The sequence below is a fragment of the Lemur catta genome, chromosome 11 (assembly GCF_020740605.2).
Source record: "Lemur catta isolate mLemCat1 chromosome 11, mLemCat1.pri, whole genome shotgun sequence".
NCBI lineage: Eukaryota > Metazoa > Chordata > Mammalia > Primates > Lemuridae > Lemur > Lemur catta.
The window spans coordinates 64451182-64467604 of record NC_059138.1 but is presented as its reverse complement, the minus strand read 5'-3'; the positions used below and the strand labels follow the sequence as shown (position 1 = coordinate 64467604).

Sequence of the window (16423 nt, the reverse complement as noted above, 5' to 3'; positions counted from 1 at the left end):
GAATGTTTATACCAGCTTTATTCATAAGTGCCAAAACTGTAACCAACCAAGATGTCTTAGCAGATGAGTATATAAATAAACTAGAACACCAAGACAATGAAATATTATTCATTGCTAAAAAGAAATTAGCTATCAAGCCACTCAAAGACATGGAGGGACCTTAAATGCCTATTACCATGTGAAAGAAGCCAATTGGAAAAGGCTGCATACTCAATGATTACAACTATATGAGATTCTGGAAAAGACAAAACCATGGAGACATTAACAGGATCAGTGGTTACAAGGGTTTCAGGAGGAAGAGATGTGTATAGGTGGAGTGCAGTGGAATTTTATTTACAGTGGTGAAACCACTCTGCATGATACTACATTGGATACATGTCATTGTACATTTATGAAAATCCATAGAATGTATAATACCATGGGTGAATTGTAATGTGAACTATGGGCTTTGGGCGATAATGATGTATCAGTGTAGGTTTACACATACACTGACACATACCACTGTATTGCTGATACACATAACGCCATGTTGCAAGGTTTTGATTGTAGGAGAGTCTGTATATGAGGACTTGAGAGTATATAGTCATCTCTGTACCTTCTGTTCCATCGTGCTGTGAACTTAAAACTTCCCCAAAAGTCTGTTAAAAAAATATGAAGGGGAAAAAAAAGAATGCATGGATACTAAATTCTTTTGAGACCTTGAATGCTAGGAGAAATTCATATTCTACCCTCAGACTTAATTGATAGCTTTTCTGGGAATAGAATTCTATGTTGAAAATCATTACCTTAAGAATTAGGAAGAAATTTATTGTTTTAATTTTCATTGTTTCTGCTATGAAGTTCTAGTCCATTAGGATTCTGGCTTCTTTGTAAGAGAATTTCTGTTGTTGTTAATTTGGTTTGGTATATTTTCATCCATTAGCTTTTATATTCCATAAATTCTTTTAATTTGGAAATTCATGTTCTTCATTTCTGGACTATCTTGAATTATTTAAATCATTTTTCTCTACTTTTTTTTTTTCATTCTCTTTTTATTTGGATATTCGACTTTATGAATGAGTCATCTAATTATCTTTTTCTCATTTTCTATACTTTTAAATATTACCCTGTCTTTTTTGATTACAAATACTTTATCTTTTGGGGTCTATTAATAGTTTTAAAAAATGGCAGTTTCTATTTCCTCCAAAATGCTTTATTTTTTACCTTTTTGACCTTCTTTAGTGTTACAATCTTTTCTTGCATGTCAGTTAAATTTGGGTTTTTGGCACATGTGTAACTGTTGGGGACTGGTTGGACTTGGTAGGTTTTGTAGGTGGGGCTTGTTGACTCTGAGTATTCCTATACCATGACTGGGCTGGACTGTGTATTTTGAGGACCTCCAATAATTGTCCTTATAGCTTCTGCCTGTGGAGAAGGCTGTTTGACACTGTCTTGGGGGGCCAAATTTGGGGAGGCAGATGGTTCTTGGTGTCTGTATATTTCTGATGTGATCAGTGACATCATTGTGACTGACCCCCCCCCCCAGCCACCAATGCTGGATAATAAATGTCAAATATTTTGTGCAATTACTCATTCTTTATTAACTTTCTTGACTAAAAAATACCATCTCACTGGTTACTTTCTATTGGTTCCATTTGCTCTTTGTTCTTTTTCTCACTTTTCTGCGTGCCTTTGGATTAATTTAGCATTTTTTATGATTTCATTTTATTCTGTTGACATTTTTAACTTAAAATTTTTGCCTGAATTTATAATATACATCTAATCACAATCTCAATCAAATAGTGTATTACTTCATGAGTACCCAATAGGAGGTCCCTAGAGAGGAGCCTGCAAGTACTTATGAACTCCTCTTGTGACTGTGGTTCCCAGGGGTTTTACCTTCTTTCAGTAGAGCCTCCACTCAGTCTTTAGCAATTTGCTGACAATTTTTGCTTTCTTCTTACCTGACCTGACTCTTGCCTGAGGAATATCTCTCTTCATCTTGTGTTCTGACATAGGTGAGCCAGTGATCACATACTCTCTCTACTTGGGGGTGGAGTAAGCATGTCTTTTCTTAGGTATAAGGCCCCGTGGTTGTGCTGTGACCTCAGTTCTGATGGGTAAAAAAAGCTGTATTTTTGTAGTTTACCTGCTTTTTCTTTTGTTCAGATATGAACATCACTTATGGCAGCTTTCTATATCCTAGACAGAGGCAGAAATCCATCAATGTTCTTGAGAAACAAATTTAGACTTTAGTTTTTATTAACCATATATTTTTTGGACTCAGTGCTAAAGAAAGGTTTCACTGCAAAGAAATCATAAACCCCCCTTAAATAGTTGTAATATTAGTCTATATAATGAATGACAAATTCAGGCTAGTCTCTCTGCTAAGATTGCTAAGCCTTCATTTCCTGTGTATATTTCACGTATACTTGACCTGTGGGTTGTCTGTTTCCCATTGATGCTAGTGACTGGCATCCTACAGCCTTAATGCAATTTGTAGGCTGTTGCACTCTTGGCTAGTACACTTCGTGACAGTGTGAGCATAGCATCAGTTATGTTTCACTTGACCACCTGAGAGGGGAAGTAAGTATTAATAGCTGTTCCTGTGGACTCTTCTCAATATGCACTTCTGTGAGCACTTTTACGGTCATCCAAAATATCAATATGTTTGCTCTTTTGCGTCTGTCATGAATCAGGAAGAGTCAAGGTTATTGCTAGTCATACATGGGATTTAACCACGTGTTAAAGAGAACTCTGAACATTCATCTCACATACTAATAGGTAATACCGTGTAGATGCTGGAAATACAAAGCAAAGAAGGTTTACCAGAGCTCATTTCAAGGTATTTGAATGTAACTGTTATTGATTATATTCTACTAAAAATGAAAATAGCTAGGAAATATGTCATGTTCTGTAGTTTATCAAAATAGAAGATGTTAACTGGGACTCTTTTCATCAGATAGCTCTATGTATGTTTGGTTATATTTTCTTCATTAATTCCGCAAACAATTACAGTTAGAATTTTGTAACCTTCAGTACAGTAAAACAACTTTAGATGCCATATTCATATTTGTTGACTTCCAGCAGTCTTTACGTGGATATGCTCTTTCTAAAATGCAAATCTACCAAATGCCTCAAATGTGTATAACTTTGCATGGCACCTTTTGTCTTAAAGATAATCCCTCTCTTCCAGTCTTATTTAGGTTTTAAGATAGAGATTAGAGACTATTTCCTCTGATAGGTTTTTCCTGATGTCCTTATATAGAATGAAGTATTTTATCCATTGGGCTACCTCTAGACATTATTGCTGCATCTAATACATTCTGCTACAAATTATTTGTTAGAAGTCAGCCTCCCCTTCTAGACTTGAGTTCCTTGAGGACACATTACATGTATAATTTACCTTTATATAGCTGGTACTTAATACAGAGCTCAGAGAAAGGATAGACACTCTGTGAATATTATTCAGCTGAATTATATTATTGGTTATTTTGATGGTTCAGCTTAAACTGCTAAAAGATGTTATCTATATTTTACTGAATCTATGAGACACCTTCACACTTTTTCTCACAATCAAAAACTGAACTATTGCTATGTTTACAAATAAAATATAAGTCATTTAATGAGGATTTACTGATATTTTAAATAGTAAAATCAATGAGAGAACTGTGACCTGTGGGTGTCTTGGTACAAATAAGAGATATAGGATTTGGATTTTATAGATATTTATTGACAGTTCTGATACAGTAATCTTCAGCTGTCTTTTCGGGCATTTTATAAACATGTTTGGAAAGGTAACTTTTGAGCAAAGGAAACAAAATATCTGTTTGACATCTGAAACTATTGAGGAAGCTTAAAAATTCTTACAGTTATAATCCTATTTGTTTTTGTTATGCTTTTAGGGCATGGGATTATTTTATAACTTAATCTATTGCTGATTACTGTGAGTTCTCTAGGCTCTTCTCTTCTGTATGCAATTGATCATGAAATAAAAGGCTTAGTTTTATTTAAAATTGTATTTTAGTTTAACTTTCTGTTTTCTTTCCCCCCTACACCAGTGTAGTGACTATGACTTGGAATTTGGAACTGAGTGTTTGCAATTGGCTCTAAAATACTGTCACACTAAAGCCAAACTTGTAGAAGGATCACCTGATCTCTGGAAGGTAAGATGGATGAAATTTTGCTAAGGCTCTTCTCTGTGCTGGTCTGTGTGTGTGTGTGTGTGTGTGTGTGTGTGTGTGTGTGCGCGCGCACATTTAAAAACGAAAGAACACAATGGGAGTTAAAGGAAACTCTCTGGGTTTATGGAGCCATCAAAAATGTACCATTTATATTGCTTGGCTTCAAGAAAATTCACTTTGAGATAATTCAAAGAAATTCCATTTTATAGTCCGTAAGATTGGTTTATTCATTTTTTTCCTCTATTCATGCTTTCTGTGTATAACCTTTTATTCTGTTCACTCAGTGATATTAAAGCTGCAACTCTGCCTGCAATATTAACATTTTCTTCCAGGCCCTGGGGTGGTTGCTCCAATTTAAGTGGGTTAAAAGGGTATTTGCCACAGTTCTGACACAATGGGGTAGTCACTGGACCCACCTTCTCCCCCTGACCTCCCATGAAGAACTGGACTCTTTTCTGTGGCAAGGCCCAACTCTTCTAATGGCAAACTCATTTCTTTTGGAAGGAATGCAGTGGTTGTTGCAAACATTATCATACTGCAGCTTCTTTTTGAGGCCAGAGGTGTTTTAGAGTATGACTCACCTTTGTTGCATCAAGTAGAAATAAGTTGAATTGAACAATGTATTCTGAAATACAATGTATTCTGAATTTCTGGATTACTTCATAATTTTGAAATAAGTATTGCTTGTACTCTTTGGAAATTTTTATTAAACATGCGCCAACAACTGAGCTAGTAAAGTTTCATTCTAACTCTGAGATTGTGAGTCTGTATGCATATTTCCTCATTGATTGGAAAACAGAAAGCCCTATAATTTGATTAGGTATCTTGCACAGTAACATGATGGGCCTTGCTGTATGCTAAGGTTGTCTCAGACATACTTAAACTGTTGAATTCCAAAATACTGACAGACTTGGATTATTGCCTGGTAGAGACAATTCCTGCAGTGTTATTGCTCATTTAAGGATGTCTAAATACCTTCAACCCAGCAGGCAAACATTTTATTTGGATAATCTTTTTCTATATATGGCTTATTGGTGATATTAATTATGAGGACTTTTGGCAATTACCAATTAGGAGTGTTGTTAAAGACCTAAACTCACATCTCTGTAGAATCTCTTTTGACTGTCTGCTCAACTGAATTTGAAGGCCAAGTAAAAAAGTGGAAACTGTGAAGCATTTTATTGCTATTAATGTGTCAGTACTCTCTGGCCTCACTTTGACATCTCTGGGAGTGTAATTATTTACCTCTTGTGCGTGTTATGAGCCTTCATCAAGCTTGAAAAACACTCTGAGTTTTATGGATGGAAAGGGAAGCATCACATACCTCTGAATTTTCCACTCCACCATCTTCACAAATTTCATTCATAGGTTTCTTTTTTTTCTTTTTTCTTTTATTAAATGCTCGTATTTCACTGTTTTCTCTAGTAAGAGAGTGTTAGTCCTCAGGTATATCTATCTCGGCTCTCTGTTTCCCTTTTGTGCACTCTGACATAATTGGCCTTTCCAGGGTTCTTCTCTTGGTTCCACTAGTGTGAGTCATGTCACACATGCTGTTATGGGTTGAATTGTCCCCTAAAAGGTGTATTGGAGTCCTAAACTCTGACACTTGTGAATGTGACCTCATTTGGAAACAAGATGAGGTCATGATGGAGTAGGGTAGGCCCTAAATCCAACATGACTGATGTTGGTATAAGGATAGGAGAAGAGACCCGAATGCAGGGAAAACGCCATGTGATGATGGAGCCCCAGAGGTTGGAGTGATGCATCTACAAGTCAAGGAATGCCAAGGATTGCTTGCAACCACCAGAAGCTAAGAAGAGACTGGGAAGGATTCTTCCCCAAAGCCTTCAGAGGGAATGCGGTCCTGCCTACAACTTGATCTCTAACTTCTAGCCTCCAGAACTCAGAGAGAATAACTTTCTGTTCTTTTAGGTCCCCAGTGTGTGGTACTTAGTCACAGAAGCCCCAGGAAATACATGCTGAGGGGTGACATACTCTTTCAGGCCTAGAGGGATCATGGATCAAACTGGGGCAGAAGCAGAGAGCCTTACTCTTATGAATGAAGTTTGAATGATGTGCCACAAAGGGACCTGGGACTCTAATAAAAGGTCTACAATGCAGTGGATTGGGCAAAATGTCTTATAGATAGCCATTATAAGAGTTTTTTTCTGTTGGTATCATATTTTTTCTTTTAAATGAGGTGAAACTATTTTGAGTGCAAATATTGCAGTTGTTTTCAGGTTCCCTATTTCCTTTTTTATTGTCTGTCTACTTTCAAACTTTTTGATATTTTTCGAGTTGATTCCTTAGCCCCTTTTGCTAATATTGTATGATTCGTCTTAGCATAGGCTTTTACTTAAATTTCGTGATCTTATTTTGTATGACTAGAGAGAGAGTATTTTAATTGCTGTTTAAACCACACAATAGAATTTATACTTTGGCATTAATGTTTTAATTATACAGTAATTACAAAGATTTATGTTGCTATTAAAAAAATTAAATGAATCTAAGAAAAGTTTTAGTACAGTTATGATAAAACTGGTAGTGGACCCAGGTGGCAAGCCAAGTACCTAGAACGTATTCAGAAACCTGACATGGTGAATGACACATCTGGACATAATAGAGAGGCAATTCACCACCATAAAACAATAAGGCAAGGAAGGATTCTGAAATAGAATACCTTTTCTTACTCCTCAGAAGTCAGAGTTCACTCCACAGTGGTAAAAATGACTAGAAATTTCTGGTGCCTGCACTTAGTATTATTTCAATTGCCACCGGAAATTCCAGGAGGACTATTGTTTTATATTTTACATACAAATTTTAGTGAAAGTAAATGCAAACAGTAAACATTCAGGGTTGATGCCAGCCTTCTTGTACTAGTGCCTCCTGGGGTCTGGAGAAAACATCAGTTTTTTTCAAATCACCATGCAGGATAGAGAACATTGCCTTACAACGACCACAGCACTCCTGCCCTCTTCCATAAGAGTGCCCAACACCGAAGAGTACAGAACTGGCTTCCAGAAATCAGGTCTCATACTTCCCTTCGGTAGTTGTGCCTTAGTGCAGGCCTCAGTAAACACTCTAGTTTTGGTGTGATTTCATCTAGACTACAGAAGAACTTCAGTCCCTCTAATTTATAGTTGTATCATATCTTTGGTCCAACATATTTTTAATTATATAGCTTGGTCACTTACTACACTGTATAGACTTAATTTGAATGGACTTCTTATTTCTAAATGTCCAAACCATCTTCAAAGCATAAAAGATTTATGGTCAATTATTAAAGAAATGTAACAATTGTATTGTCTGAATACTTCTTAAGAAGGAGTTTCTGAAATGTTTATATCATTTCTACTGTTGGAATAGATGACTTTTGAGGATTCCTTTTCATGGGGACTACATTTTTTAGATTCAAGTATTCGAACATCTTTGTTTAAAAACAAAAGAAACAAAATAGTCTTTATTTGGTTTTGTAACCTCAAAAGTACAGTGTGGTGACATTGTTTCTTTTGAGAGGTTTTCATACAGTTAAGTCTCAAGAAAATATTTTCTAGATGTACATAATGAAATGGAAAAAATTCCAAAGATCTATATAGTAAACACTGTATATCTTTAAAATGTAAGTTTTTCCGGCTTTTTCTAATTATTGGAGTTACATATTATCTTGTGAGTGAAAGGTAGGAGAACATTAAGTGTAGTCTTGTATAAGCTGGTGGCCAACTGGGATTGGCTCTGTTCTGAAAGGTCTGTTTTACTGTTTTGTGTCTCACTCGGCACACAAAACAAAATAGAGGTGTGCTAGTTTCTGCCAGAGTATACCTTGAGGTAGCTGAGAGAATCCTGGCCTAGGACTTGAGAAGACAATTATGTCTATAGCTCTGAGCTTCAGGTTTCTCTTCTATTGAATTTTTTTTTTAGTGAAACACATTACTCAGATGAAATATTGCATAGAAGCTCAGTTGAACAGCATAGACAAAAATTGAGCAGAACTAGGTGAGTTTGAGATGTTGAGTTAGGGCCTCACCTGCACAGAATACCTTTACTGTGTTTCAGGTGGCCCCTGAGGCTCTAGTGAGCACAGTTTGAAAACAAGTGAACTAGACATTTGCTTCTATCACTACAGGATTGATTTTCTTTTTTAAAGTAATTATTTTCCATAATAGAGTATTGTGCAAGGTCAAAGGAAGACTACAGATCATGCTGACAGAATAAAATCGCTTCAAAACTGATTGTTTAGGGTGTTATTTTTTTTCCAATTAAAAATAAGGAAAGGACAACCCATATTACTGTAAAAGTTAAATGGAAAAATTGAATAACTCATCAATTCACAATTACAACACTTTCCAGTAATATTCCCTTTCAAGTATTCAGCTGTTTTATTTAGGAAAAAATAAGTCTATTCTTAAAAAGATACTTTTAAAAGCTTGTAAGAAGTATTTTCTATAGTTTATTTTTATTAAATCAGTATTTGACAAGTACAGTTGAGGTATATAGAAGATGTTGAAAATAAAAAAAAGCCTTAATATGTGTATAGTAGGTATACACAGCTTATAGGGAAAAGGAGATGATAAATTTGAGTCTTTCTTGTTATTCAGTTAATTAATATAAAGAGACAAAACCTTTGGGTAATAAATGTATTTTATTCATACAGCTGACTCCAATGTAAAATATGAAGTCTTGCAAGTATTCTAGAAAAGTCATTTTAGTATTTGAGTATAATTTTTCTATGAATTGACAAATCCATCATGACTTGTATGAAAAAATAAAGTACTTTCATAATTATTTTAACTTAAAATGCTGTTTTACTCCTTAAAGTAGGAGGGAGTAGAAAATGAATTATGATAATTAGTCATCCCCTCATTTCTGTTCTGAGTTTACCCTCCACAGCAGACAATTATGTAGGAAAAACTTTCTCATTTGCATTGCAAATGTTAATAAGCCCTGATTTTGGATATCTAGTTAGGGTATTTTCAAGAAAAGAATTAAAAATTAATTTTAATTAAAAAAAAATAAAATTCTCAACTGTAATGTAGTTTCTGCATGTTAAGGATTTTTATTCTCTTTTCATTACTGTATTCCCAGCACTTAGAACAGGGCCTAGAACATGGTAGTTATTCAATCAATATTTGTTTAATGAATGAATGAAATCAGTACATTCTTTCATGTGGTAAAATGCATAGCATGAACCTTTAAATGTCTGCTTTTTAATCACTTTTTCTCCATAGTAGAATTGCATTTTTATCAGTAACTATAGTAGTTATAGTACTAGGCATGACTAGTTTTGGTTGCCATGTGCTTGTTTTAGAGATTATATAGTGTTTGACTTTTAGTTTCATTAGACTGAATTGCTTGAGCACCTTCCTGTTTGTGTTACCAAGTTACCTGCCACTTTAATTCTGGATAGTAAGGTGTATCTTTGGTGCAGGATTTTCCTGCTAGGATAATGGTATAGCAGAGGAATCTATTTTTCATAGAAGTGTGCTGGCCCACTTGTGCCGAACAAAGTTTCTGTAGAAATTCAGTAATGAGATAATCTAGAGAAAAAGTCAATTTTGTAGGTGTGGTAAGGTATTAATATGGTAAGCATTTCTCAAAATGGGTTTTTAGACCATCTTCATCATAGTCATTTGGGTGCTTGAATGTAGGTTCTATTACCTTGTAGTACTTATCAATATAAGCTGTTTTGTTATTCACCCCATCTTTCAGCTCTGTGATATAGCAGAACTAATTCTGCAGTGCAATGCACGTATATGTTCTGTACTTGAGCTCACTGGATGGGGTCTGGGAAGTATCTGCCATACACACACACATACCATGGCAGGCTACATTACAAGGAACAGATTACAATTACAAGCAGGCTTTGTGTTTTTAAGGAAAGGTCATCATTGTTCTTAGGCACATATTCCTGCCCTATACGCTCTTTCCATTGCAGCCATGTTTTAATAAAATCATACAAGGCAGGTCTTATCTGGGTACATACAGATATACTCAATTCAGAAGGAAGTCTCTCTTAATGTGACTTGATCTTTGAGAATTATCTCATTTCAACTGAGAAGGCAACTTGGTGATTGTTATACAGAGATTTCTTCCCCCCATCCTTTCCTTCCATTATAAAACATTATTATTAAATAGTAATGTTAATGCTTTCGTTTGACCACTACCACATTTTCTTTGATTATAATACTTAAGTTATATTAAGATTTCAGTAACCACTGACACATAATAATTTATTCAAAGATTTAAAAACAAATCTTCAATGATTTGTAGAAATAGTTTTTTTAATGGGAATCTGCTGATGCAATTCTAATTCAGAAATTGTCAGTATGGTGTTTTTATAGTTTCTTCAAAATCAAGAATTTCCTTGGGGGCATTATTTTATTGCTTTACATTCCTTCTTGCTCTGTTAAGTCTAATGAGGTTTATCTGTCCTTTAGGTGACCTACAAACGAGATCTGTATGCGGCTGAATCAATTATTAAGGGTATGTTTGGCCTTGTGGCTGTCAGTTACTGTGTTTCAAAAATGTAAGCCAGTTCAGAATTTCTCATGACAGTTTAAATCCCAGCAATCTCAGAAGTATAAATGCCTGTAGGGCAACAAGTTCTCTGATTTGTCTTTTGAAAATAATTACATTTTATTTTGTTTCCTGCTTGTGAAATATCACTTATTATGATGTAACATTGGTTTAATTTTTATGGAGGAAATACTTTATTAACTTGAAAAGAGTATGGGACATCGGTACTACAAGAAAGGAAACAGTGAAAACTGATATTTTAATAAATTTGTAAAGGCCTTATTTAATTTTTACTACTAAGAAAACTGCCTCTTCCCCTTAACACTGTCGTATCAGTACATTACAGAGCATCTCCCATATGAGAAAAACATTGTCTTCCCAAAGTAGAGGAATTTGACTGGATGGGAGGATTTTTGATTCTGACAATGACTACAATTCTGTTCTATAATTTTGGATATCACATGTGTGATAACCACTTTTACATCTCTAAGATCCCAGCTACACAAAGATAGTTTTATTTAATAATCAAGTGTTTGTTATTGTGCTTAACACTGTGTTAGGAATGTAATTAAGATGTACATGGGACATTCATATTGGCATTTTAGGCCAGATAATTCTATGCCCTCAGGACTGTTTTCTGCATTTGTAGGTTGTTTAGCTGCATATCTGACCTCCACTCAGTAGATACCAGAAGCACCCATCCCTCTTGCTCCTCCCTCCAGTTGTGACAACCAAAGATGTCTTCTGATATTGCCAAATGTTCTCTAGGAGACAAAATTGCCCCTAATGGAGAACCACTGTTTTTAAATATATAGCCCTAGCAAGATTGAAGGTGTTCACTCTAATCTTGAAACCAAGTATACTGTTTTACAATATTTTAATAACTGACTTCTTTGAAAATAGATTTTAGATAGAACTATGTGCTTAGGTTTTGAATGAGATGTGAACTTCTAAATTCAAACTTTTATTGAAGTAGAAAAAGGTACTGAATCTAAATTTTGGATGCATCAATATATTTAAAAATTTTGGGAAAACCTATTTTACAATCAATTGGCTTCACATTCAGAAAATTGGAATCTTTTCTTTGATCATGACACTATATTTGCAGTTTACCCTCGAGTTCTTTGTCCTTCAAGGATATTTTGTTTCAAACCATTAAGGTATTATAATTTATGCATCTGTGTATATAAACATGCATAAATCAAAATGTTGACCTATGTTTACATATCAACCAAGCAATGTGTAAACATTACTCTGGAGAAGTTTGGCTAAGCTGTGATGTGGTTGGTTACGTTCTCAACACAAGGAAATGTAAAACTCAGGTTGGTTTCTTTACCAAGTCTTTTTCTGTATTATGGGGAAAAATGGAAATGATCTGTTTTGTGACCAAGTAGTAAGTGGTCCAACTGAATTGCAATACTTTGCATATATATTATCAGAGCAGGCTTCTTACAATGTAAAAGGCTACATTTTAAGTGTAATTGCAGGGACTATGACTTTGGAAATTGTTTGCAGAGACATTGTTTTTCTTATTTAGATATCAGGTTGTAGTATGCTACACTTACTTTTAAAGTACTGAAAAACTGTTCTTTCATTCTTAAGGAAAATAATCTGACTAGTCTGGTATACACAGCTGATTTAGGTCAATAAGCTCCACAAGTTTCCTTGTTCTCTAGGATTTGTATTTCTCATAATTTCCCAGGAGATTCTGCTGTTGCTGGTACCCTGCTGGCATCACTGCTCTGTGGCCCTCCTACTCAGTGTGCACCTTTAGACCAGCAGCATTGCCATTACCTGAGTACTTGGAAGTAGAATCTTTGCCTCACCCCATTCAATCAGAATCTACATTTTAACAAGAACTCTGGCCAAGTAGCTTATAGGTTAAATTCAGGAAGCATTCCCCTGGGCTGCCCCTTAGTCTTTTGTAGGTCATTTCTTTCCAAATAGTATTTTTATTGCGTTAAGAGCTTGAAGTCTAATTATGCTCTACCAGCTCCAAATGCTTGTTTGTTCACCTGAGATTACCCCCTCCCTTCATGACTTGTACTCAGTACTATCTCTGATGGTAGAAATATCTCTGTGGGCATAGGAAAAAGAAAACTTGGATTTAAAAAAAAATAAATTCCAAAATGTAATACGGCATATAGTACATTAATATTATATTTACCTCTTTGCCTGTTCTTAGTGTATTAATCAGGGTTTTCCAAAGAAACAGAACCAATAGGATATACCTGGATAGAGATACATGGAAAGATTTATTATGAGGAATTGGCTCACCTGATTATGGAGGCTAAGTCCCATGATCTACTGTCTGCAAGCTGGAGGCCCAGGAAAGCTGGTGGTGTCGTTTCAGTCCAAATGCAAAGGCCTGAGAACCAAGGGAGTCAGTGATATTAAGTCCCACTCTGAGCCCAAAGACCCAAGGACCCGGGGGCGCCAATGTCTGATGCCAGGATGTCCCAGCTCTAGAAGAGAGAATTGGCCCTTCTCTGCTTTGTTCTGTTCAGGCCCTCAATGGACCAGATGATGCTTGCACTGATTGGTGAGGGGAGTCTTTGAAGTCTATGGATCCAAATGCTTGTCTCCTCTGGAAACACCCTCGTAGACACACCCAGAAATAATATTTTACCAGCCGTTTGGGCATTGCTTAACCCAGTCAAGACATATAAGATAAACGTGACATATGACATATAAGACATATAAGATAAACCACCACACTACTCAGTGTTCAAATTATTTTTCTATTATATAGAATTTATTGGACACAGCGCTGGGCATTGTTTGAAGCATTTTATATATATTATCTCTTTATCTCTTTTCCAGGAAATCAGCGATGTAATTAGTGTTATTGTTTCCATATTATAGGATAATCGAGGGTTCTAAAGCAAATGCTGACTTGAGAAGGACAGAAAATTCCTGACTACAAGTCTGTGCCTTAGGCAATTTACCTCTTTCATTCTGTATCTGTTCTACCTTATTTTTCCCCTTAAGTAGAGATTGTTCCGATTTCCTTATCTGAAACCCTTGGGCTACATGTGTTTTAGAATTTGGAATACTTTGTACTTTAGAAACTGCTGCAGTATGTCGTATATATCACATCAGTTGGGATCTTGCCACAAAATGAAACTTACGAATAAATGTTTACACTCAATGCAATAATAAAGACTGTAGAGCTTCTAGCCAGTTCAAGTTCAGGACTGATTTTGCCACCAAATTTATATATGGAAACAATGGTTTATTTTAGTTTTAAGAACTCTTGTTTCAGCACTGCCTAAAACATGGTATGAACCTGTTTTAGATGATCATTCTTCAGTGAAGGTGGGAAGAAGGTCTATTTTTCTGGTATCTAACACTGAGTTGAGGTAAACTGCGTGATGTCTTAATGGGTACAGCTACATTTTTTTCCCCCTTGGAGCTTAAGGCCTTTAAGTTATGGGAATTTATGGCCTTTTCCTCCCGCATTATCACTCTACCTGCTTACAATAGGTGCATATTGGGATCCCCTGTATCTATCTCTACATCATATCTTCTTTCTTTCCTTTTTAAACATAGAAATGGTGTAATACTTGAGTGTTCTTTTGTCAAGGCTTAAAACCAGGACTTGGAGCACGTAGCACTCATGCCAGGTGCCTTGTGTTACCTCTTTTAGTCTTTAAAATAATACTGTAAAGTAGATATTATTGCTCCCATTTTGCAGGTGGGAAAACTGAAATTTAGGTTAGATAACTTTCCTCTGATTTGCACAGTAAGAGCAAGATCTGCTATTTAAATGCAGTTTTCCATTGTCCTTGAGTGTGCCTTTTCTCTGGGACATGACCATTTTGTACCTCTGAATCATGCCAGCTATTTGTGCTGTCTACTACAGTGGATGCTGGATTCAGTAGCTCTCTTGGTGAGTACAGCAGTGGTTTCTGAAGTTCAGTCCGCCTACCCTAGGATTCCTTTAGGTTGAAAACTGGATCTTTAGCTGGCCCGATGAGGAATGATCATACAATTAACACGTAAGATTCTTATCTCCCAGTGGTTACCTAAGCACACAATACAGTCTTCCATAGAGTGTATGTTGCTGGCATCATAGGGTGGGATGAAAAATGTATAATATTGTAATGACAGATGTCTAGACATGCCCAGAGAAAGACTAAATAAAAATTCAAGATCAGAATAATAGTTTGAAATGATTTTTGAGTACTGTTTAATTTTTTTTGTTAATTCTAGCAATTTAATAGCCATTATCTAGACATAATAGTTTTTCCTCTTATGCTGTCATATGAATGCTTTGTATTTTGCAATTTGTCCTTCCTGAGCTGCTTTTTCTCTTGAATACCAATTATTGCTGGTCAGCAAATCATATTCTGATGTAACTATTGTCTCGTTTAGTTTTTCCATACTCTGTAAAACATTTCTAGGATAAATATCATGTCTCATGTCTTGCAAGAGTGATTCATACTCCAATATTTACTTGTCACCAGAACAGCATGTGTATTTTAGTCCATCTTAATTTATGTTCAAGTCAACATCTTTGGGTTTGTATGGGAATTTTGGTGTTGGGAAAAATAATCTTTGTTCACTGGTATTTGACTTATGTTCGCTAACTTCAGGCAAGCTTTTGACTAAAATCTGTAAATTGTGGTATGTAGCAAGTCTTCAAATCTGATTTTTATTTTGTATTAAGTATTTTTTATTAAGCTTAATTTAGCATCAATATGTTTGCATGGATTTTCATTTATGGTACATGATTTGATAATAGGAAACATGTATAGAAAGAAAGTGGTACTTTCATTTGTCTCACGCAATTGAATTATAAACTTACTGTTATAACCATATAAAGCAAAGCATTCTTAATTCTTTTTTCTAAAGTAGAGACTTGGGTTTGGTCTCTTTCAGGCTTATACTGTGAGTGAAATTTAAATCAAACTTTTCTAGGGAGTAGTGTGATTAACTGGCTGATAAGTTTGGAAACATCCACTTAACAAAGAGATATTGTACTTTTGTCCCACAAGTGGGTTGAGCCCACCCAAGCCTGTGTATTAAAGTGGTAACAGATGCCAGTGGTAACATACTTTGTGTAGATTTACATAAGCCACAAAAACAATCTCAACCTATACTTGATTTAATATGCTGACCGTATAAGGGCCAATATTCTAAGATTTTTTAAGAAAAGTCCCTATGGAATTTCTAAATAAAAGATTACATTTACTTTCTTTACCAGCAGTCCTTCACCAACTTTTTAATCTATTCAATTTTCTGGCTGAAAGGCGTTTTAAAAATAATTTCATTTTTCTTGGTTATAGTAGTACAAACACAGGTAAGCTTGTGCTATAAAACTGCCTCATGGTGCCTCTTTTCATATGGTGGTTTATATAAAAATGTAAAAATAAAATAGTTAAAATTGAAAACCATTTGTTTTAACTGACTTTAGTTAAAATTAGTGTAAATGTTCATTTACAAATCCATGTCTTTTTCTAGTCATTATGTAAGGTTTTCCATTTGTTGAAGCATTTATTTTAATGGAAATTGACTTTTTCTGAAATATAGCATCTCTTAGTGGCTCAGAGGTTTACCTTTTATTCAGAAAATGTTTTCTTGAACATCAGTGGTACAGGTGGATTTTTTTCAAAAAGTATTTAGGAAGTGTTAAGCTGTAAACCCTCATGCCTGCTTTTTTGTTACAGTTTCTGAAACTCTGTACTGGTAGGGAAGCAATTGAATTCTTTCGTGTGTATACATTGAAAGTAGCTGAATATACT

At 35.2% G+C, this 16423-nt stretch overlaps 1 protein-coding gene across 2 annotated transcripts in view; it reads left to right on the top strand.

Moving 5' to 3' along the window:
• Nucleotides 1-16423, top strand: part of CRPPA (CDP-L-ribitol pyrophosphorylase A) — a 240872-nt gene that overhangs the window by 71605 nt on the left and 152844 nt on the right. For both annotated transcript variants that reach the window (XM_045564077.1, XM_045564078.1), the window contains exons 4-5: nt 4041-4145; nt 10598-10643. In XM_045564077.1, coding sequence (XP_045420033.1) covers nt 4041-4145; nt 10598-10643 — 151 coding nt within the window. The remainder of the gene's footprint in view (nt 1-4040; nt 4146-10597; nt 10644-16423) is intronic.